General features: G+C 47.0%; 1 protein-coding gene across 1 annotated transcript in view; it reads left to right on the top strand.

Moving 5' to 3' along the window:
• COBL (cordon-bleu WH2 repeat protein) overlaps nt 1-24,306 on the top strand; it is a 255,876-nt gene that overhangs the window by 114,490 nt on the left and 117,080 nt on the right. Inside the window, exon 8 of the mRNA XM_056857870.1 lies at nt 10,045-10,233. Coding sequence (XP_056713848.1) covers nt 10,045-10,233 — 189 coding nt within the window. The remainder of the gene's footprint in view (nt 1-10,044; nt 10,234-24,306) is intronic.

Consider the following 24,306-nt stretch of genomic DNA (forward strand, 5'->3'; position numbering starts at 1 on the left):
GTCGGTAAGCCTGAACAAGGAACAAAATGCACTTGCTTAGAAAACAAGTCCGTCACCACCCACAATACCGTCTTCCCTCGGCTGGGGGGAAGATCCGTAATAAAGTCCATGGCAAAGACTTCCCAGGGAATGGACGGGACTTCCAAAGGCTTAAGGAGTCCTGGGGTTTCCCCCATAAGTCTTTTAGAAATTGCGCAGGTGGGGCAACTGCGCACGAAAAGGTCCACATCAGCTCTCATGCCTGGCCACCAAAATTGACACCTCAACAAATGCAAAGATTTGACAAACCCAAAATGTCCTGCGGTTTTTGCCCCATGAGCCATTTCCAACACCTCCCTCCGAACAGTTTCTGGAATATACAATTTCACCCCATGAAACCACAACTCCCTCTGGCGAGCAAGAGTTTGAGGAAACTTTTGCCCCCCTTCCTCCTGGCACGCGGCTTCGGCTACTCTAGCGCGGAAGGCTTCTGGGAGTCCGCTGGCCAGGTCTGTTTTCCCTGCTCGGCTCTGAGCACGAGTGATCACGGCCAGTCCCGACATCTCCCCCCATTGCTCCGGGGTGAATAAAGAATCCACTGGGCGGTCGATTTGACTGCGGTACTGGGGAAGTCAGGACAGTGCATCAGCCAGATGATTTTCTTTCCCTGGAACATGTTTCAACACAAATCAGAACTTGGCAAAGAACTGTGCCCAACGAACCTGTTTGGCGGACAGCTTTCTATACCCTTTTAATGCCTCTAGGTTCTTGTGGTCGGTCCAAACCTCAAACGGAACGTCAACCCCTTCCAAAAAATGTCTCCAAACCTAGAGGGCATGTTTCACAGCTGCTGCCTCCTTTTCCCAAATAGCCCAGTTAAGTTCAGCTTGAGAGAACTTCTTAGAAAAATACGCACACGGTTGTAACTGGCCACCCTCATCTCTCTGGAGGAATGCCCCCCCATAGCTATGTCTGAAGCGTCCACCTGTACAACAAAAGGTTTTTCACAATCACGGTGTTTCAACACTGGTTCAGATGTGAACAACTGTTTTAATGTGTCAAATGCTTGTTGACATTCTGGATCCCACAGTAATTTGGCTGACGGCAGCGTAGCTGCAGGTCCCTTGCCTTTCGTCCGTAACAGCAATGTCAGAGGCAAGGCTATTTGCGCAAAGTTATGAATAAAATTGCGGTAGAAATTAGCGAAGCCGAGAAATTGCTGCAATTGTTTGCGGGTAGTGGGGACTTCCTACTCCACCACCGCCCGAACCTTTTCAGGGTCCATGGCAAGTCCCTGATGTGACACAATGTATCCCAGAAATGTAATGGAAGACTGATGAAAGTCACACTTGGAAACCTTGGCGTACAATCTGTGGGCACACAATCGACTTAACACTTCTTTCACGAAGGCCACATGTTCCTCCATGGTCTTGGTGTAAATTAAAATATCATCTAAATAAACAATCACTCCTTTAAACAGCAAGTCATGTAACACCTCATTGCTCATTTGAATGAAGACACTCGGAGCCCCCGTCAAGCCAAACGGCAAGACTAAATACTCAAACATTCCAAAACAACTAGAGAAGGCTGTCTTGTGTTCATCACCTTCCCTGATCCTAATTTGATGGTAGGCTTCCACTAGATCAAGCTTAGTAAAAATGCGACCTTCCTTCAACTGAGTGAAAAGATCTGGTATGAGAGGAAGGGGGTAGGCATTAGTCTGCGTGACCGCATTGAGCCTGCGGAAATCTATACAGAGTCGCAAATCACCAGTCTTTTTCTTTACAAAAAAAGCAGGCGCCGAGTGAGGCGCTGAGGACGGACGTATAAACCCCCTTGCCAAATTGGTGTCCAAATAGTCTCTTAACACTGCCTTTTCCTTAGGGCTCATAGGGTAAATCTTCTTTTTGGAGAGTTTGCCCTCTCCTACCACTTCAATTGCACAGTCAGTGGCTCGATGGGGAGGTAATTCATCACACTCACGTACATCAAATACATCGGCAAACTGCGCATATTCCTTGGGAAGTCGAGGCGGTGGAGCCTCTGCTGGCGGCTGCTCTTGCAACGCGGCCGCTTGTTCTTTGAACGCCACCTCCCTCCTGTCTCGGTCATACTGAGCTTGCGAAAAGGTGAAAGTCCGAGCTTTCCAGTCTATGGATGGACTATGACCATGTAACCAGTTCATTCTTAGCACAATGGGATATTTGACAGAGGGGGCTATAGTAAAATGGAGCTGTTCCCAATGCTCCCCAACTTCCAAGGCGATTTGGGCTGTCCTATGAGTGACTGCCCCCCCTTAAAGTCACTACCATCCATCTGGGCAAACTGGATGGGTTCAGGCAATTCCACCCTCTTCACCCTTAACTTATGTGCAGTCTCTTCATTCATTAGGGTCAGAGCACAGCCGGAATCAACTAGGGCCGGTACTCGCAACACGGCCCCCCCTTAGGTAATGCGATGGCGACCTCAATGTACACATTGTCCTCATGCTCGCTTACCATCACTGGAGCTCCCTGCTCAAGATCCGGAGCAGACTGCTGTGGAGCCCCCTTTACAGCAGACCGACGGCGTTTTTGGCCGGTGGGCTCCACTCGTCCTCCTCACTGGAGGAGGAGGCATGGTTTGTATCCGCGGCTCCGATGAGCCGGTAGCTTGAGCCAGAAGCTTTGGACAGTTCTTCCCCCGGTTGAAGCTGCAGAGCAGTGGGTGTCCCCTGTCGTCCCGGCGAGGCGTTTCTGTGGCGGGCCTGTCCCTCGGCACGTGCCTTCTCCACTTCCACAGCTGCTGGTTGGGTTGGGGCCGGTTTCTCGACCCAGGATGGGCAACGAGCAGCAAAATGTCCCAAGCCTCCGCAAACGAGACAGGCACCACTCTGAAAACGTTTGTTCCGTTCCACCATTGACGGACCCCCTCCGGATAAGGAGCAAAAGTCTTTTGGGATGCCTGGCCTGTCTCCACGGGGCTTGGTTTCCCATGCAGTGCGCTGCTTGGAGAGCTGCAACAGTTGCCTACGGTTTTCGATGTCGGCTGCATGCCACACCCATCCCTCCACGTCCGGAGGATTCCCTTGCATGAAAGCCCAGTGTTGCCATTCAAGATTGAGCCCCTCCCGAAAATACTGTACTCCGGTGGCTTCACTCCAGGCCAGAATTTTACTTGAGAGTAACTGGAACTCGCTGGCATACTGCACCACCGACTTAGTCCCTTGGCGCAGTTGCAAAAGAGCCATCTTGGCCCATTCCCCCCGATGCGGGTCTTCAGACTGGTTACGGAGGGCCACCATGAAGTCATCTAGGCTTCTCAAAACTTGAGAGTGCAGTTCGTACTGTTGCACCATCCACGCCGCCACTTCCCCCTGAAGCAGCAAAGCAACGTATTGAACCCGGCTCTCGTCCGAGGGGAAAGTCGCCCCTTGTTCATGCATGAACACATCCACTTGGATCAGAAAGTAAGACAAAAGGTCGCTCGACCCATCAAACATCACTTTCAACTCACGCAGAGTTGAGGGCGCTGGACCCGGCGTCGGCAGCGGCTGAGCCGGCTGTGGAGGCTGCTGCCGTTGCCGTTGCCGCAAGTTGTCCAACTCGCGCCACATGTCTTGCATCAAAGTGTGCATGGCTTCCATCCTCTCTGTCATCTCCTGCTTCTCAAAGCAGAGCTGTCGGCGTTCTTCCTCCAACTCATGCCGCCAAACTGCTTCCCTTCGGGCCGAGTCGTCCTCAAACCTCATGCCTGAAATCACAGGCCTCCGAGGCCAACTGTCCACCCCCGTCATCCAGGGACGGGGGGACTCCAGCCAGGTGCTAATATGGGAGGTCTTAGGCAGCACGCCCAAGCCAGAGCCCGCGCCAGAGCCACTCGGCTTCTCCCCCACCAGCTTGTCCTTCTTGGAGTCGGGATCGGGACCGCCGCCTGGCGGTACCGTCATGTCCCCTTCCTTCTTGTCGTCTCCAGTCCCCTCCATGGCCACCCTCGCATTGGGGTGGGAAAGGAGAACGGAGCAAAAAGGATTAGCAGCTTAATGTGAGGTTCTTCAGCTACCCTCGGCAATCCCAATAAGTTACTTGCTCAGACAGGTAAATCAGAAGCAGGTAAACGTTTATTGAGGAGCACGTAGGAACATAGCATGAGCAATCCACGAGTTCAAAGCTGCTAATGGCGAACCAAACTACAAAGCATAACTTTAAGCACAGAGTCATCCCAGGTGCAGCAGCAAGCTGCCTGGGAATTAGGTGATAACGAAGCCTAGCAGGAAGGAGGGAGGGAGCAAGCCATAATACCGAGGGTGCCTACTAGAAGCTCAAGGCCAGAGCAGAGGGAGTGGGGAGGAGTGGGGCAGTTTGACCCGTTCAGAGAAACAAAACGAAAGAATACCACTTGCACAGGAATTGGCCTAACTCATGTCAAGAGCCTGCCTGGACTCCTGGCAGGCTGAACAGCATAACGAATAGATACACGTGAACAGAAATAAGCATGACCCCTGGCATGACACTTGAACAAAACCAGGTAGGATTCCAGTCAGGACTCTGACAGGTAGTCATGTTGGTATACAGTAGAAGATAACTTAAGTCCAGTAGCACCTTAGAGACCAACAAGATTTTCGGGGTATAAGCTTCTTTGCAACACCCCTCTCACCTTCTGACTGGGGTATAAGGACTTAGAGTTCTCCATTCCAACTTGTAGCTGACAAAGGAAGCTTTGACTTTCATGAGTTTATACCCCGAAAATCTTGTTTGTCTGTAAGGTGCTACTGGACTTGAAACATGCAGATCTGTCTACCTCTGCTTGAACTACTAAGCTGGTATAGGTGAGGGCTTATCTACATGATACTTCGGGGTTCTGTATATGGAGCTCTGAACATTTTATAAAAACTCACCAGTTATGTAGGGGTCTAGTTTGGATCGGGGGAGGAGGGGTCTGATAAACATTTAAGAAGAAGAAGAGATGGTTTTTATACCCCACTTTTCTCTAAGGAATCTCACCGGCTTACTATCACCTTCCCTCCCCCACCCTTCACAACAGACACCTTGTGAGGTAGATGGGGCTGAGAAAGGTCTGAGAGAACTGTGACTGGCCAAGGTCACCCAGCAGGCTTCATGTGGAAGAGTGGGGAATTGAACCCAGTTCTCCCTATTAGAGTCTGCCACTCTTAACCACTACACCACACTGGCTCTCATCCCCCCCTTTCTGTCTTCCTGATCATAAACAGCTGTGGGGGGAGGGGAGAGAGCACTTTTTGGCCCATGCGCATGCATTTTCATGAGCCTGTTTTTGATGAGGGCTTTTGTGAGCTCCAGGCTGAGAGCGCAGCTGGAGTCAAGGTCGAGTAGCTCAGAGGTTTGTTATGACTGCCTGCGCCCCTGCGCGATAACTGTAATCTGTCATGGGAACCAGGCTCAGCCTGGTATTCAATGGTGCCTTTCTGATGTATATGTTTCAACCTACCCGCTTCCCCCCACTTGAGTCCTCGTACCTTTTCCTGTAAGTTGCTGCTATACACCTTATGCTTCCCAAATAAACTGCTTCTTAGACGACTCTGTTTTGAGTCCTATTGTAAGGTCTGAGTCCACCTGTCACATCCCAAACATGTTATTTTACCTTGGCGTAGACCTAACTGAAAAGCAAGGACTATGAAGAGCTGAGCTTGAATGGCAGAGAGAATTATAATGGACGTGGAGCGCTCGCTTCTTCGGGCCCAGATGCCATGTTTATGTGAAGACCCACTATGTTCTTTGTCCTTTTTCTGTGGGCAGAATATTCATTAGTGAATTTTACTCCAGAGGCTGATATGAAGTGGCTTATGAATTGAGAAGGCTGAAGTGGTTTGTGTGCAAATAGAGAAAAGCGAAGTGGTTTCAATGGCTCCATGAGGCTCTGTTGAAATGAGGGCTGTCCATTTGATCTATGATTGCAAACAGGATACTGCTCTGGGACCCTGCCTGTGCTCTTATGAAAATAACATGCCCCATTGTCATTTTAAAGCAATCTAAATTGAATATCAAAAGCTGCTTTTAACGTAATAAAAGGATTGGACTTCACTTGGAACGAGAGAGAGAGAAAACTCATGAAGATCTCCACGAAGATCTCGTTCCCCCTCTTCAATTGTGCATAGTTATGACTTGGTTGTTATCATCTTAGTGACCTTTTTTCATGCCAGAGTATAAGAAGAAAATGAGTCCACCGTAGATATAGTGAATAATGGTGTGTTCATTAATATATTTGTTATATATCTAAATATGCATTATGCATAATAAATAATATAATTTAATCAAGGTGTGCCAGTCTTTAAATAATAAAGAATCACATCAATAAAACAATAGTATTACATGTGCAACTGAATGTCAAATGAATAAATGTTGCAAACACATTGTAGTGCGAGAGCTTGCAAGCACGAAATACAGAGACTGTATTTTTGCAGTTTCTAAAGTCACTGGCTGCCAACTTACTTCCGGGCACAGTTTTGATTATTTACCTTTAACACACTGCATGATTTGGGGTACTTGGCATTTCATGCCTTTCTGTGTGATCCTGTTCAGATCCTCTTCAGAGGTCCTGCTCTCAGTGCCCCTTTGGTTTCAGAAATGGTGTGCGTGAGCCTTCTTCCGGGATCAGGGCCTTTTCTGTAATAGCAGGGAGACTCTGGAACTCGCTCCCACAGAGATTCTCCTGGTGCCGAAGCTTTGTCTTTTACTCGGCAGGCAAGAAAATGCTTAGTGGCCCAACATTGCGTTAATCCTCTCTGCCTGGAAGTACTGTTTCTTCCCAATCGTTCTATTACTGCTTTTAGGATGGTTTTAAATAGTATGTTATTGCTTGTGTGGTTTTATTCTTTAGGTTCTTATTTCACGTTTTATTGCATTGCTGCATTAAATAGGTTTAGTGCCGTTCCTTTTTTTATCTTTGAGCTTCCATTTTTGCTTTATTTTATTTTATTATTTTAATTGCTAGAAGCCACCTTGGGAATATTTTGTTGAGAGAGCGGGGTATAAATATTTTAAAGACATAATAAACAATCTGACTATTTTTGCAGCTGCAAATTCCCAGCTGGGGTGTGATATAGCACACAGCTCTGAAACTCCTGCAGGGTGTGTAGGGGATAAGCACTACAATCTCTTCTCCCCCCACCCCCATTATTAATCATATGTTGAATTCTGAACCTAGCACTAAAGTGCAGATCAAACAATCTGTGCTGTGGGGCTGACAGAAAGGTGTGATGTTTCTACACGTTTGTAGAAAACCCCCGAAGTTAAAGGGGCGAGGAATTAAACCTCCCCAGTGAAGAATCATGGAGAGTTGGAAGGGACCACCAGGGTCATCTGGTCCAACCCCCTGCACAATGCAGGAAATACACAACTACCTCCCCTCCAACACCCCCAGTGGCCCCCCTACAACATGCTCAGAAGATGAAGGGGGAAAAACCCTCCAGGATCCCTGACCAATCTGGCCTGAAGGGAAATTGTTTCCTGACCCCAAATTGGCAACCGGCATTAACCTGGGCATGTAAGAAAGGTGTACAAGAGCCAAACACTGGCGCACCCCTTCCTGCCCTCCCTCTCGTGATCTGCCTAAGTTCACTATATGAGAAGCAATGGACCACAATTTAAATGCTGACCAAGATCTTGTGAGATCAGTCAGCATTATAGCAACCCCATACAATTAGGCATTTTTTTAAAAGTAAAGATTGGAAGAGGTAGGAGAATTAGGAGGATGGGGAGGTAGAGAAGGCAGTGGCCGGAAGGGGGAGATTTGTTCAAACAAACAAACAAGCACCTTGAACCTGACCCAGTCTTCCAGCTGGAGCCAGTGCAGTTGACGGAGTACTGGTGTAATATGAGCTCATGGCGAGGTACCAGTAAGCAACCTCACCATGGCATTTTGTACCAGCTGGAGTCTTTGAGTCAGTCTCAGGGGCAGCCCTACATAGAGCGAGTTGCAGTTGTCTAGCCTAGAGGTGACCGTCGCATGGATCACTGTGGCTAAGTCAGGGTGAAAGAGTAAGGTACCAACTTCCAGACCCAGTGTACTGATGACACTCAAGCCTGAAACTCCGGACTAGCTGGGTGAGATGTTAAACAGCATAGGGGAGAGGACTGATCCTTGCGGCACCCCACACACCAAATGATACAACATCCTCTCCCTGAGCGTCACTCTCTGTCCCCAACCATGAAGGAAGGAGCACAGCCATTGAAGGGCTGAGCCCCGAATTCCTGTGTCGGCGAGGCAGTGCCCTAAGATGTCACGATCGACCATGTCAAAGGCTGCTGACAAGTCTAGTAGTATCAGCAGCCCCAACCCACCCCGATCCAGCTGTTGAAAGAGATGTGTGACCAGAGCTGTCTCTGTCCCATGGCCAGGGTGGAAGCCCGACTGGAATGGGTCTAGAATAAGTCTAGAGATGGGGGTGGAGGTGGAACCAGGGCTGGTGGTGATGTGAAAGGCAGGAGAAAGATATGGTAGGAGGGAGAAAACAAGAGGAGAGGAAACAGACTGGTGGGGAACGGTATTTCCATTCCCCTACAAGTTTCTTGTGGGTCCACCGTATATATAAGTATATTTTACTTAAGAATTTTCACTCAGGAAAGAATCCCTCTACATTTGAAGGCAAAATAATCCAGTGTTTTCTGCGTAAAATAATTCAAGGCAAGACAAGCAGTAAGAACTGAGAAATTTGTCCCACCAAAGTCCAATAAATGCTCCTGGTGATTGATGGATTTGTGTTTCCAAATATATTCACTCACAAATAAAAATTCTGTTCTCAGTATAAACTTCATTTGTTCTTTTTATCTTTTCCTTTTCTGTCATGGTTATACAAGAAGAATTGCTCTGCCTCTATTAACAGATTTTAAAGCATTGACTTTGACTTAAAATCTGTTTATGGGGGAAGCTGCCTAATGAAACAGTTCAAACATAAATTTTGGCCAGGGCTAAAAGAGAGCTTAACTTGAGAGAAAACATATTGACCAATATGGTGAGAGAACAGGGGAGCCCAGTTTTTTTTTTTTTATGGTCTTTGAAAGCGTGTGTCCTATGAAAGCAGATGAAATGTCAGGAACACAAGAATGGGTATGAAGGCCATTTGTAAGAACAGTGATGCCTTTCAATATAATGAAAGATAACTCAATACACTGTTTAAGCCTCTTTTAGCTAGTTTACATGCTGGGCAGTTAATCAACACAGGCTCCCATTATGATAGAAATTTAGTACAACGTCAAATATAATTGTTTGTATAGGACTTGGTTCTTTGTGCCAAGAGCATGCCTGCCCTCCCCAAATGAATGCCTGCTTGGGTGTAACAGTTGATCAACGTAAGAACATAAGAAAAGCCTTGCTGGATCAGACCAAGCAAGGTCCATCAAGTCCAGTCTGTTCACACAGTCCACAAACAAGATGACTGCAGCAGCATGGTCCTGCCTGTGCTCCACAGCACCTAATATAATGGGCATGCTCCTCGGATACTGTAGAGCAGTGGTTCCCAAACTGTGCTCCACGGAGCACTTGGTGGTCCGCGAAACATCTCCTAGTGCTCCATGAAGAGATTGGAAAGAAAAATACTATTGTCCATTTAGTATACTTCAGTTTAGTATATAGGCGCTAGGTGAAAATTAGTGCTCCGTGACGAATTTCTCTCCTGAAAAGTGCTCCATGACTAAAAAAGTTTAGGAGCCACTGCTGTAGAGAATAGGTATGCATCATGACTAGTATTCATTTTGTCTAGTAGCTATGGATACCCCTATTTTCCATGAACATGTGTCCACTTCCCTCTTAAAGCCTTCCAAATTGGCAGCCATCACCACATCCTGAGGCAGGGAGTTCCACAATTTAACTATGTGTTATGTGAAGAAATATTTCCTTTTATCTGTTTTGAATCACCCTCCAACTTCAGCAGATGACCCTATATAGTTGAATGTAGTTATTATATGTAAGCAATCACTTCTACTGTATTGAAAGCTTGAGGTTAAATTATCAAGGCAATAAGAAAGGGACCTTTGTTTTGCTTCTGATATATGTAGTAGCCTAGAGTTTTCGTTTTTTGAGATTTTGATGGAGTTGTGCTTCCACTTACAGAGAATCACAACAGCTCCCAATTCTCCTTCAGTGAATTCTTGTTCCATTACTCTGGGTCCATCGCTGTCTCTTGGGAACATCTCAGGAATGACTGCAAGCAGCGAAATCAAAAAGCGGCGAGCACCTCCCCCTCCAACAGCGATGCCTCCCAGTGGGGAGACAAATGGACAGGAAAAAACACCAAGTCAGGTAAGGATTGTGTTTAAAAATGTAGATGCGAGTTGTGCTGTACTTGGTATCAAAGTACCCATAATGCTAATTGCATTGTTTGTGACATTTCCTCCCCACTCAGTATCCAACCACTACAGTATCCAACCACAGATGTGTGTGATTGAGGCAGGGATCGTAACCTTCTCTCTGCCACTGTGTTGCCTCCCAAAACTGTTCCTTCGGCAAGTTGCTTTGGCCTTTCCGTTCCCCCAGTTTTTTTCTCCATAGGGTGAAAAGCAGCTGGAGAGGACAAATTTAGATGTGAAAATCAGGAGATAGGAAAAGGTTTAAGATTCCGTTCTCTGGGTCTCCTGCTTTCTGTCTTCAAATTCCCCTGCAGAGTTAAAGATGGAGGTGCACATATCTCTTCATTGATAGGTCCAAAGGCTTAGCCAAGAGGGATGGAAATACTGGAAGCAGAATACAGGTAGAGAAAGAGAGAGATTAAAACACCTCTCCCTGCCCAATTGAATCGATGCTTTTGCAGGGGAAAGAGAAGGTGGGGGGAAGCTATGTGGACTAAAGTAATGTTATAGCACCTAAATGTATATTCTGTTTTCCGTGAGTGCCTTCCTGGGTCAAGAGACTTGTTCAGGGTCATTTCCATTTGGGGAAAAGGGTGTGGGGTAAGGTGTAAGCCCTCTCTCCCTGCCCACCATGATCCCCATCTGAATTGGGTCTTTGTACTCCTGGGAAGCACAGAACTGCAGAATGCATTTCTTGCTCCTCCCTGGGGAAAGTTGGGCCCTAGCCACAGAAAAATCTCCAGATGCTTTAGCAAAGTTTTGCCAAGAATCAATGAACAGTAGTTAGTGATAGCCTTTATGTCAAATGTTTCAGCCAGGTGCCCAGAGAAAACGCTTGAGATCTGAACATAATCTTTTCTTTTGTTTGTTTTTTGACATCTGGAATTCTGATGACACAAAATTCAGGGGTGAGGACAGCAGGTGTATTCTGATTTAACTGCAGATGGGAAGATGGCAGGAAGCAAATCAAGAAAGAAGACAAGATCTTCTGAGCTTAGTACTCAATTTTATTTCAAGCCCCCCCTCCCAAGACAACACTTCTGGGCTCCCCATTGTAGATTCTCATATTATGTCTACTGGCAAATGGCCCAGGATTTGAGAAGTCTATTTGGAGAGGAGAAAGAAAAACAAAATAAAAACCATCCAGCGTTTTAAATTATGGTAGCTGGAGGGAATACAAATATCAGGAAATAACATGGCTGCTCTGTCTCCAAAAGAATATTATAGAGCTCACAAAGTAACAGAAAAGGTCAACAATGGGTTGGAACCCCTTCCTTGTTATGGTTGGCTAAACATTTGTGTTTCCTTAATTTGAAAAAAAGACAACTAAAGGGAAACATGGCAGAGATTAATATAATTATGAATGGTCTGGTGTGAGTGATGTTTTCTGCCCTCTTGCATAATGTTAGGACTTGTATCTTCCAATGAAATTGGTTTGGCAGCTGATTCGCAATGGGCTATGGGAAATAGTTCATTGCACAACATGGAATTGACATGGAATTACCTACCTTGAGATACATTGAGAGCCTCTGGCTTAGAAAGGTCAAGGTAGTTCCCTGTGCAAGCACCGGGTCATTACTGACCCATGGGGTGACGTCACATCACGACATTTACTAAGCAGACTATGTTTACGGGATGGTTTGCTGTGCCCTCCCTAGTCGTCTACACTTTACCCCCAGCAAGCTGGGTACTCATTTTACCAACCTTGGAAGGATGGCAGGCTGAGTTGACCTTGAGCCGGCTACCTGAAATCGACTTCCATTGGGATCAAACTCAGGTTGTAAGGAGAGCTTTGACTGCAGTATCGCAGCTTACCACTCTGTCTCTAACAAGGACGGGAGAAATCCAGAGCAACTGTTTGGCCGCTGTGCAAAACAAGATAGACCACTGGTCAGATCCATCAAAACTCTTCTTACATTCATAGAGATCTGTCAGTAAGTATTAGTCAAAAGGTAATAGAGGTTCTGTTGGGTGTATCTGTAAGTATTAGTCAAGACAGCTAAATTGAAATTCCCAAATACAGAGGCATCATACCTCTGGGCAGCAAATGCTGGGGGCGAGCATCAAGGGGAACACTATTTCCTTTGTGGCCTGCTTGTGATTATCCAGAAGCATCTGGCCGGCTGCTACTTTAAAGTAGTAGACCAGATGGACCTTGGTTTGATCTAGCCTCCCTCTCCCCTGTTCCAGTACAACAAGAATTCTCAAGTACAGAGAAATGTAGAATTTTGAGAAAGTGTTATTGTTGTTGTTGTTATATTGCATTTTTACTCCGCCCTCCTCAACCCGAAGGTTGGGCTCAGAGCAGCTGTTGTGTACACCACCACCAAGTTACTGCTTGGGGGGAAGGTAGAGCCAATCACAAAACGGCTGCCTTGAGACCTGTGAGTGGCCACAAAGTTGTGGCAGGTTCCAAGGCAAGGATCCTCCTACAGCAGACACAGCTACTTCCAAGTGGCCACTTCCTATGCATGCACATCATATGGTGGCTCCTGGGATCTGCTGAAGCTCCTCCTGCTCCAAGGAGGCAGAGGAAAACCAGGACCAACTATTTCCTTTGCAGAAGAGATGCAGTTTAGAAAAGGGAGGGTTCGCTCTCTATGCAGCCACAGAGAGAGATTGCCGAGCCCAGACACTTGAGAAAGTCTGTCTGTGGGTAAGCTGAGAAGGCACAGTTATTGTGTACCTACCTGGAATGAGTTCAGCTGGTAGACAGTGACCTGAAGATCCCACATTTTTTTCTGTCCCATTCTAGACTCTTTGAATTTCAGGTCTAAGACTCAAGAAATAAATAGGAACCAAGATATACGTTGGCAGGCATCATGGCACCCATGGGCGCCGTACTGAGGCCATTTATGCACAGCTGTTTCCTCGCAGTCACCCCACCAACTACTTCAGGGTTTTGCCTTAATTAGGCATGCATTTTCTGACCATCAGAAATCGCCTCACTCTCCCCTCGCGTTTCTGAGCATTTTGCCCGTGTTTTCTGGATTCGTGTTTAGCCAGCATCCGAAAAACCCAGGCAAAACGTGGAAACGCATGGGGACAGCAAGGCGACCTCTGGTGGTTGGAAAATGCATGCATAATCGAGGCAAAGCCCCAAAGTAGTTAGCGGGGTGACTGCGAGGAAGTACCCGTGCTTAAATGGCCTGAGAAACACTGACTCAGAGTATTATACTGGGCTCGCACCTTTTGTTCAGTGTGGATGACTAAAGAACTTTTGGTTGAGATAGGATTTAAGAAGGGCATATACAAGAAATGGAAAAAGGGAGAAATCAACAAAGAGGAATTCAAACAAGTAGCCAGCACATGCAGGGAGAAAGTCAGGAAGACTAAAGCACAGAATGAGCTCCGGCTAGCCAGGGAAGTTAAAAACAACAAAAAAGGGCTTTTTGGTTATGTCCATAACAAAAAGAAGATCAAGGTAACAATCAGGTCATTGCGTGGAGAGGATGGTGAGTTATTAACAGGGGAGGCAGAAAAGGCAGAATTACTTAACTCCTTTTTTGTATCAATCTTCTCCCAAAAGGGGACTAGTGCTCAACATGGGAATAATGGAGCAGAGGATACAATAGGGGAATTACAGCATGGTATAGACACTGAGATAGTACAGGAATACCTGGCTACTCTTAATGAATTCAAATCTCTGGGGCCGGACAAACTGCTTCCAAGGGTGTTAAAAGAACTGGCTGAAGTGATTTCAGAATCACTGGCAATAATCTTTGAGAATTCATGGAGAACAGGAGAAGTTCCAGCAGACTGTAGGAGGGCAAATGTGGTCCCCATCTTTAAAAAGGGGGGGAAAGAAATTCCAAACAATTATCGCCCAGTCAGCCTGACATCAATACCAGGTAAAATACTAGAGCAGATAATTAAACAGATGGTCTGTAAGCACTTAGAAAGTAATGCCGTGATCACTGACAGTCAACATGTGTTTCTCAAATACAGGTCATGCCAAACTAATCTCATATCTTTTTTTGAAAGAGTGACAAGTATGGTAGATGAAGGGAATGCTGTAGATGTAGTGTACCTTGATTTCAGTAAAGCCTTTGATAAAGTCCCCCATGATCTTGAAACAAAGCTAGTAAAATTAGGTGGATTGGTAATTGGTTGACCAACCGAACCCAAAGGGTGCTCATTAATGGCACAACTTCATCCTGGAGAGGAGTGACCAGTGGGGTACCACAGGGGTCTGTCCTGGGACCAGTACTATTTAATATTTTTATAAATGACTTGGATGATGCTAATCAAATTTGCAGATGACACCAAGTTAGGAGGGGTAGTTAATACCCTGGAGGGTAGGGTCAGAGTTCAGAATGACCTCGATAGACTGGAGAGCTGGGCCATAAGCAATAAAATGGATTTCAATAGGGAGAAGTGTAAAGTACTTCACCTAGGCAGAAACAACAAGGCACAGGTACAGAATGGGAGCTAGTTGGCTTGACAACAGTACATGCGAAAGAGATCTGGGAGTCTTAGTGGACCACAAACTGAACATGAGTCAACAGTGTGATATGGCTGCTAAGAAGGCCAATGCAATTCTGGGTTGCATCAATAGGAGTATTGTGTCTAGATCAAGGGAAGTAATACTACCACTGTATTCTGCATTGGTCAGACCTCACTTGGAATACTGTGTCCAGTTTTGGGCTCCACAATTTAAGAAGGATGTTGACAAGTTGGAGCGTGTCCAGAGGAGGGCTACCAGAATGGTCAAAGGTCTGGAATCCATGCCCTATGAGGAGAGACTTAGGGAGCTGGTGTCAGGATCAGGCGTCTGTCCCTAGCATCCCATAAGCAAACTCATCCAGACAGGTAGATCTGAAGCAGTAATACTTTATTAGGAGCAAAACGACAGATTAAAGAACTGACTGCCTACAGGCAGGTGAGGCTGGTAATGGTGAACACAGGCAAGTTACATGTTTAAAGGCACTACGGGCTAAAAGGTAAACATCACTAGGCAACCCCGAGATAAGCGGTTCCCAGGAAGACAGACTAAACAATACCACAGCTGCAGAAAACAGGACGAGCGAAACTAACTCATGTCAAAAGCCAAAAGGCAAAAGGCCTGACATTCTGCTCCCCCTAGGCCCCCCCTCCCTGCCAGCAACCGGGCAAGGTTTTTGGGGGTAAGCATTGTGAAACTGGCGAACTAGACGGGAGCAGTCACATGGTGCTCAGACACCCACTCATCATGACCAGGACCCAAGTGTTTCCAGCGAACCAGGTAGTAGAGCACTTTATTGCGGACCCGGGAATCTAAGATCTTGGAAACTTCGAAATGTTCCTCTTCCCCCCCACCAACACCGGGGGCTCGGGAGCAGGATAGGGATGCCATTCTGGTGCGTTCACGTATCTCTTTAGCAAACTGATATGGAACACTGGATGGATGCCCCTCAGGGACTTCGGAAGGCTGAGTTCTACTGTGACTTCATTTATGAGCCGTGAGACTGGGAAGGGTCCCACATACTTATCACTGAGTTTTTACATGGGCGTAGGGAGCGAAGGTTTTTTGTGGACAGATATACCTGGTCCCCCACCTTGATGTCCCACCCCGGAGAACGGTGTTTGTCCGCTTGTGCTTTGTACTTGTGCTTGGCCCGTTCTAACTTTTTCTGTAACCAGGGCCAAGTATTCTGTATCACGCTCACCCAATCAGCCACTTCAGCGTTGGCGTCCTCCCTGAACGATCCACACTCCCAAATGCCCGAAGTCTTTTCCATACACTACCTGAAACGGGCTGAAACCAGTGGACTGATGGGAGGCATTATTATAAGCATACTCAGCAAATCGCAAGAGATCCACCCAATCATCTTGATGGTAGTTTACATAGCAACGCAAATAACACTCTAGTACTGAGTTGACATGTTCGGTCTGACCATCGGTCTGGGGGTGATAGGCACTGGATAACCCTTGTTCCACCCCCACCAACTCAAGAAAAGCTTTCCAAAACTTTGCTATGAATTGTGGGCCCAATCCGAGATCACCTTGCGCGGAAAACAGTGATATTTGAAGACATGTGATATAAACATTCGAGCGAGTTTTTGAGCCGTGGAAAGTCCTGTGCAAGGAACCAAATGAACCTGTTTAGAAAAAAGGTCTGTGACCACCCATAGTACCATCTTCCCCCGGCTGGGAGGAAGATCTGTGACAAAATCCATGGAAATAACTTCCCAGGGAGCTGAAGGTGTTTCCAAAGACTTCAAAAGTCCGGGTGGCTTCCCCACCACCCTTTTGGCTGTAGCGCAACTGGGGCAACTGTGAATAAAATAATCCAAGTCCGTTCTCATCCCTGGCCACCAGAATTGCCTGCGCAAAAGATGCAGGGTTTTAACAAAGCCAAAATGCCCCACCACCTTGGAACCATGGCCCCGATCCATCACCTCCCTCCAAAGAGAAACAGGAACGTAGTTTATTTTCTTTAAACCAGAACTCCCCCCGCTGAGTCATTTTGTCAGGCAGACTATTTGCGGCTCCCTCTGCCTGGCAGGCTTGAGTCAAGGCAGTTTTGAATGAGTCCGGCAGCCCTTCCAAGGGAGGGGACTCTTGTGCTTGGGAGCGAGTAAGAACGGCCAGGCTAGGCAAAGTCCCCCGCTGCTCGGGAGTAAATAGCGAGTCTATGGGACGATCCACCTTGCTCTGATACTGGGGGAGTCGAGAAAGCGCATCTGCCAATTGATTCTGCTTGCCGGGCACATGCTTTAAAACAAAACGGAACTTAGAGAATAATTCGACCCAACGCACCTGCTTTGCCGTGAGTTTGCGCGTTCCTTTTAAAGCCTCTAAATTTTTATGGTCCATCCACATTTCAAACGGGATGTCGACCCCCTCTAGGAAATGTCTCCACACTGTGAGAGCACATTTAACTGCAGCCGCCTCTTTTTCCCAAATGGGCCAGTTTTCAGACTGTGAAAACTTTTTAGAAAAGTACGCACAGGGTTGAAGCTGCCCCGCTTCCCCCACTTGCAGTAATGCTCCCCACATCGCTACATCGGAAGCATCCACTTGAACAATGAAAGGTTTCTCACTGTCAGGGTGTTTGAGTATAGGCTCAGAAGTGAACAGTTTTTTCAGAGTGTCAAAAGCCCACTGACATTCTGGAGTCCAATTCAACCGGGAGGAAGGCAGAGTGGCCGAAACCCCTTTCCCCTTCGTTTTTAACAAATCCGTTATGGGTAATGCCACCTGCGCAAAATAGTTGAGAAACCCTCTGTAAAAATTGGCGAACCCGAAGAACTGCTGTAATTACTTGTGTGTAGCTGGCAGTTCCCACTCCAACACCGCCCTCACTTTCTCAGGATCCATGGCCAGACCCTTGTGCGAAATCACGTACCCCAAAAAGGTCAGTTTATCTTGATGAAACTCACATTTGGACAACTTTGCAAACAATTGATTGTCCCGGAAGCGTCTCAGTACCTCTTTGACTAACTTCACATGCTCCTCATAAGTTTTTGAATAAACCAAAATGTCATCTAAATGCACAATCACCCCTTTAAAAAGTAAATCATGTAACACCTCGTTAATCATTTGCATGAAGACACTAGGAGCCCCACTAAGACCGAAGGGCATGACTAGGTATTCAAACATTCCAAAGCAACTAGAGAAGGCCGTTTTCCACTCATCCCCGTCCCGTATTCTAATGCGATAATACGCCTCGACCAGGTCCAATTTGGTAAAAATGTGACCTTCCTTCAGTTGGCTGAGCAGATCTGGGATCAATGGAAGGGGGTAGGCATTAGTCTGGGTGACTGCATTGAGTCTGCGAAAATCAATACATAAGCGAAGATCTGTTTTCGCGCAAAAAAGGAGGCAGTGGAGCAAGGCGCTGATGAGGGTCGGATGAACCCGCGGGCTATATTTTTGTCCAAAAATTCCCGCAACACCGACTTCTCCTTTGGACTCATGGGATAAACCTTCCCCTTCGGTAGTTTGCCCTCCCCCACCAACTCAATGGCACACTCAATGTCTTTCGGTGGGGAGGTAGAACATCACACTCTTTCTCGTTAAACACATCTTCAAACTGGGCGTACTCTCCAGGTAGTTGGGGGGGGTTATAGGATCCCGATTTCTCGAAGCCATGGCAGCACACCCCCGGACGGCCACCTCTCTCCGGTGGCGGTCACACTGCAGCTGGGCGAAGGTAATAATCTGGGCCACCCAATCTATGGTGGGACCGTGTCCTTATAACCAATTTGTTCCAAGTACCACTGGGTACTGGATGCTATGAACGATGGTGAAATGGATCTGTTCCTAATGAGTCCCAACTCTCAGCACCACTCTTCCCATGCGTCGGCTAACCGGACCCCCCTAAAGTCACTGCCATCCATTTGAGTGAAGTGGATGGCTTGGGGCAAGCTCACTGCTTTCACTTTTAAAGCGTTAAAAGTCTTGTCGAAGGCTTTCACGGTCAGAGTTCATTGGTTCTTGTAGGTTATCCGGGCTGTGTAACCGTGGTCTTGGAATTTTCTTTCCTGACGTTTCGCCAGCAACTGTGGCAGGCATCTTCAGAGTAGTAACACTGAAGACACTGTCCTTCAGTGTTACTACTCTGAAGATGCCTGCCACAGTTGCTGGCGAAACGTCAGGAAAGAAAATTCCAAGACCACGGTTACACAGCCCGGATAACCTACAAGAACCGTTAAAAGTCTCTTCACTGATCAAAGTTTGTGTGCACCCCGAGTCGACTAAAGCCACCACTGAAATTTGGGGTCCCCCATTGGGACTTTGTAAAATAACGCCTAAAAACAAAGTCTCTCCCATATTGCTCACCATCACTGGAGCTCCCCGCTCTTTGTCGGAAGAGGTCTGCTGTGGAGCCCCAGGTACAGCAGACCTGGGACGTTTTTTGGCTGGCGACTCCAAGCCTCTTTCTCCTCCGAGGCTGACGAGCTGTCCTGGCTCGGCACTGGCACATTTGTAATCCACGATCAAGTTGGATTGAGCTGTGTAGTACACTGTTCCTCTTGGCTAGTCGATGCGAGGTTGAGAGCAGAGGGTCCTCGTTTTCTGGGAGCCTCACTCTTCTGACGCTCCTTGCCTCCTGCCCGCGCCGCCTCCTCCTTGGCCGGGTGCAGAGTGGCTGGGGCACCCTCAGGCCGGGATGGGCAAGCAGCAGCGAAATGTCCCATTCTACCACAAACCAGGAATGCCCCGCTCTGAAAACGCCTCACTCTCTCGAGAAACCGTCCACTTAAATCAAAAAGTAGGGGAGCTTCTCCCCTGAGCCGTCAAAGGAGGCTTGCAACTCCCTCCGTGGAGCGGGTGGCAGAGCCTGGGGCTCCGGTTGACCTGGAGGTGCGGGCACCTGCGGCGCTGGCGGTTGCTGAGGCAGCAGTGACTCCAGTTGCTGGGGCGGCAGCGGCACCAGTTGCGCAAACTGCGCTTGACGCATTTCGCCCACCTCTTGCCAAAGTCCTTCCAGCAAGCCCTGCAAAGTGGCGACCTGTTCCACAAGTTCCTGGTTTTGGTGCTGGAGGTGTTGGTAGTCCTCGTCACTCTGCCGCCATCACTGCGTCTGGCGTTGGAAGCCCTCTTCCCTATCCCGCCAGTCTTGCATCCAGCGGAGTCCTGCGCCCCACACCGGAGGCTCCTCCGAAACTGTGTTCGCCATTACCAGCCTAATGTCAGGATCAGGCGTCTGTCCCTAGCCATCCCATAAGCAAACTCATCTAGACAGGTAGATCTGAAGCAGTAATACGTTATTAGGAGCAAAAGGACAGATTAAAGAACTGACTGCCTACAGGCAGGTGAGGCTGGTAATGGTGAACACAGGCAAGTTACATGTTTAAAGGCACTATGGGCTAAAAGGTAAACATCACTAGGCAACCCCGAGATAAGCGGTTCCCAGGAAGACTGACTAAACAATACCACAGCTGCAGAAAACAGGACGAACGAAACTGTACACAGACCTTTACAGGCATGAGAACCAAGGACTCGACGAGTAGCCAGAACCTGGCCTAACTCATGTCAAGAGCCTTACTCCAGCTAAAAGGCAAAAGGCCTGACAGTTGGGTTTGTTTAGTTTGGAGAAGGTTGAGGAGAGACATGATAGCCATGTTTAAATATTAGAAGGGATGTCATGTTGATGAGGGAACTAGCTTGTTCTCTGTTGCTCCAGTGACTAGGACACGGAGTAATGGATTTAAACTAATAGAAAAGCGATTCCACCAAAACATTAGGAAGAACTTTCTGACGGTGAGGGCTGTTCAACGGTGGAATGTGCTGCCTCGGAGGATGGTGTCCATGTCTTTGGAGGTCTTTAAGCAGAGGCTAGATGGCCATCTGTCGGGAGTGCTTTGATTGTGGAATCCTGCATGGCGGGGGGAGGGTTATGGTCACTGGGGATGTGGGGGGAGGTGGTTGTTAATTTCCTGCATTGTGCAGGGGGTTGGACTAGATGACCCTGGTGGTCCTTCCAACTCTATGATTTCACTTTTTAATTTCACCATTTTGATAGTGTTACTTTGCTTTATGTTATACTTGGGTGTTTTGTACAGTGGTCAACAGCACTTCACAGGACCAGCAATGCAGCAATGTAGCACTTCACGGGACCAGCATTTATGCAATCAATGCAGTAAAATATTGCTGTATGTGCTCTCAGGTTTTGAGCTTCATTTTTAAAAAAATATAGTACTTTAAAGTTTTGCTCACAAATCCTATTGCAACTTTTAAAATGGTACCCTTCCTGGTGATAGACGGTGTGATCTTACCCAAGAAGACTAGCACTCAATAGCTGGAGTAAACAGGCCACAACTTTATTGATTACAGCGTTAGGCATTGGCAAGCATGGAGGGCAAGATCCAGGGATCAGCTGACCCGACTGCCAGCTGATCACCCCTGTGCCCAACCCGCCTGCTGGGCGCAGCCTGAGATGGCAGTATGCTGGGACCCACGTGGCGGCAGCCAACCGTGTGGTCCCCTGCCACTTGGGAGGAGGCCAAACCGCAGCCCCCGAGACAGGCTTAACCATTCCCGGCCTCCCCCCAAAACCCCTTATTAGGGTCCCCAGAATGGGAAGCGGGGCACGCAGGCCATCTTTCCCCCAAACTGGATCCGGCCCCATGCCCAAACCGCCATCACTAATTGTGACAGATGCGCAGCAATCCCATGCCCAAGGGGAGGGTGGGTGGGACAAGCGGCGTGGCGTGGGGAGGAAGGATGGCCCGTTGTCGGGGGAGGGGTCACCTTATATCCCCCCTCCCCGCATACCGGCCGGTGCGCGCCCTATTGGGCCGTGGTGGCCCTGTGACCCCAGCGGAGCCCGCCAGAACCTGGCGAGGGGAGCTGGCGGCCGCCATTGCTCCTCCTGGCCACCACACGCAGGACCCCTGCCACCTCCCTCCGCTCCCGGGGGCCGGCCGGGGCCCCCCCGGCCCCCGAACCGTCCGGAACAGCGCCGCTGCACGGATCAGCCGCAGCTGCGGTAAGTGGGCGCCGCTCCCCCCCCCCGCGCTCCCACCGACCCTTACCCCCGCGGGCCCGCAAACCCGGACCCCTCCCAGTGGGATCCGCCGCTTTTGGATGCAAGCCAGACTGTGGAGATCTGAAAGTGCAATAAGCCCATTAATGCTTGTGGCTTAAGTTGAACAAAAGTGAACAGATGTCACATTTTGCCTGAAATTCCAGGGGCGCTACTCTGAGTTTGGTTTATGGGAGAATACCTGCAAGTCACTTAGGTGATAAAAATACTGCCATATAAAGAGTTTGCCCACAAGTAAAATAAGGTTTTCCAAAATCTGTGCCTACTACAAGCCAGACAGAAGAACGAATTCTTCCCCTGTCAACAGTTTTTCAACACAGGAATGATGTGTGTGAATAAACTTTTGTTAACTCAGAAATCAGTCCTGAGGGAAGAAAAGGCTGCATTATATGGAAAGGAAGCAACGGGAGTGCTGTTTGTTCGGAAACACCAACAGACATACCTTATCTATGCGAAGGTTTTCCAGTCTGCTGTGGAAATGGAATAAAAATATTAACGTATTTGCATCTCTAGTTTATGGGAATAGATTTGTGAACGTACTTTTCTCAGGGAAGAACGTCAGGTCTTCATTAAAGGACTTCCTTCCATAACAAGATAAGATATTTGTTAGTAAACTTTATTTATATGCAACTGTTACTAACAGGAAAATCCTGCAACAGCAGAATGTTAGTTAAGTAGACCAGTAGATTTTTAATGGGAAAAGGGGATACATTTTGTGTTTTCACTTTAATAAGGGAAAAAAGAAAATTCCTAGTTGAAATCGTTTTTTGAATTATTTTTTTTAAATATTCTAGCTTTCTAAATCAGCTTAAAAAGAACTTTACTTGTTAGCTTTCAGCCAGCTAGCTGTGATTAAGTTCAACTGAAACCTGAATTAACAGTGACTAAAGAGTTTCCTTGGTTTCCACAGAACTCAGTTATGACAAACATTAGCTGAATTGGAGCCAGTTAGCAGGCCATGGCAATAAGAAAATTCCAAATGTTATGTTGTGATTAAATTATACATGGTAGTACTTAGGTGTTTACTATCCTTTTTCATGTTTGATTATCTTTTGTTCTGTATTTTTAAAAGTCTAGCTGCTATAGTCTTAGTGAGCATCATAAGCATAATGTTATTCTAATTTAAAAATCTCTCAAGTATTTCTGTTGGTTTGTTACCACTGTGATGCAGCGTTTCTCTGAAAATACAAGTGAGTGATGATATCCATGAGCTATGGTTCCTTCTACCCCATTATAGCTAGCCAGGAGCGCGTATATATATATATATATATATATATATATATATATATATATATATATATATATATATATATATATATATATATATATATATATATAAAAAAAAGACAGTTGAATTCTATAGGAAGAGGGCACTCAACTTAGGGAAGGTCCTTTTTCTGGGGCTGGGTAGGCATGGCACTTCCTGAGGAGATGAGACCTCTTTCTAGGTTCACTAGGCATTTTCTGTCTCGAACAAGGGAGGCAGGGCTTCCTCTTCCTCCTCCTCCCTCCTTCTAAGCTAAACAGCCCTAAATGTTTTAACTGCTCCTCATAGGGCAGTTGCTCTAGCCCCTTTGTTCAAACTTCTATTATAAAATATTGTCGAAGGCTTTCACGGTCAGAGTTCATTGGTTCTTGTAGGTTATCCGGGCTGTGTAACCGTGGTCTTGGAATTTTCTTTCCTGACATTTCGCCAGCAACTGTGGCAGGCATCTTCAGAGTAGTAACACTGAAGGACAGTATCTCTCTGTGTCAAGGGTGTAGGAAGAGTAATATATAGTCAGAAAGGGGTTGGGTTTGAGCTGAGTATTGTCCTGCAAAAGTATTGTCCTGTAAGTATCAAGATAATGTGCTAATGAGGGTATGGTATGTTAATATGGAACCATTGTATCCTGAAGTGATCTGTTAATGTGTGTAATCCAAAGCTAATCTGTATGGCTATTGTTGAATGTTGTCTTTGTCTGGAGGTTTTTCAGGGCAGGAAGCCAAGCCTTATTCATTCTTAAACTCTCCTCTTTTCTGTTAAAGTTGTGCTGATGTTTATGAATTTCAATGGCTTCTCTGTGCAATCTGACAAAATAGTTGGTAGAATTGTCCAGTCTTTCAGTGTCTTGGAATAAGACCCTGTGTCCTGTTTGGGTCAGTCCATGTTCAGCCACTGCTGATTTCTCAGGTTGGCCAAGTCTGCAGTATCTTTCATGTTCTTTTATCCTTGTTTGTATGCTGCGTTTTGTGGTCCCGATGTAAACTTCTCCACAGCTGCAAGGTATACGATATACTCCTGCAGAGGTGAGGGGGTCTCTTTTGTCTTTTGCTGATCGTAGCATTTGTTGTATTTTCTTGGTGGGTTTAAACTGTTTGTAGGTTATGTTTTTTCAAAAGTTTCTCCATCCTATCAGTGACTCCTTTAATAAATGGCAAGAATACCTTTCCTATGGGAGACTGTTTTTCTTGAGTTTTCTGATTTTTGTTTGGTTTAATGGCCCTTCTGATTTCATTCTTGGAGTAGCCGTTTGCTAGCAGTGCGTGATTTAGATGATTAGTTTCTTC

The sequence above is a fragment of the Euleptes europaea genome, chromosome 11, assembly GCF_029931775.1.
Source record: "Euleptes europaea isolate rEulEur1 chromosome 11, rEulEur1.hap1, whole genome shotgun sequence".
In the NCBI taxonomy this organism is placed as follows: domain Eukaryota; kingdom Metazoa; phylum Chordata; class Lepidosauria; order Squamata; family Sphaerodactylidae; genus Euleptes; species Euleptes europaea.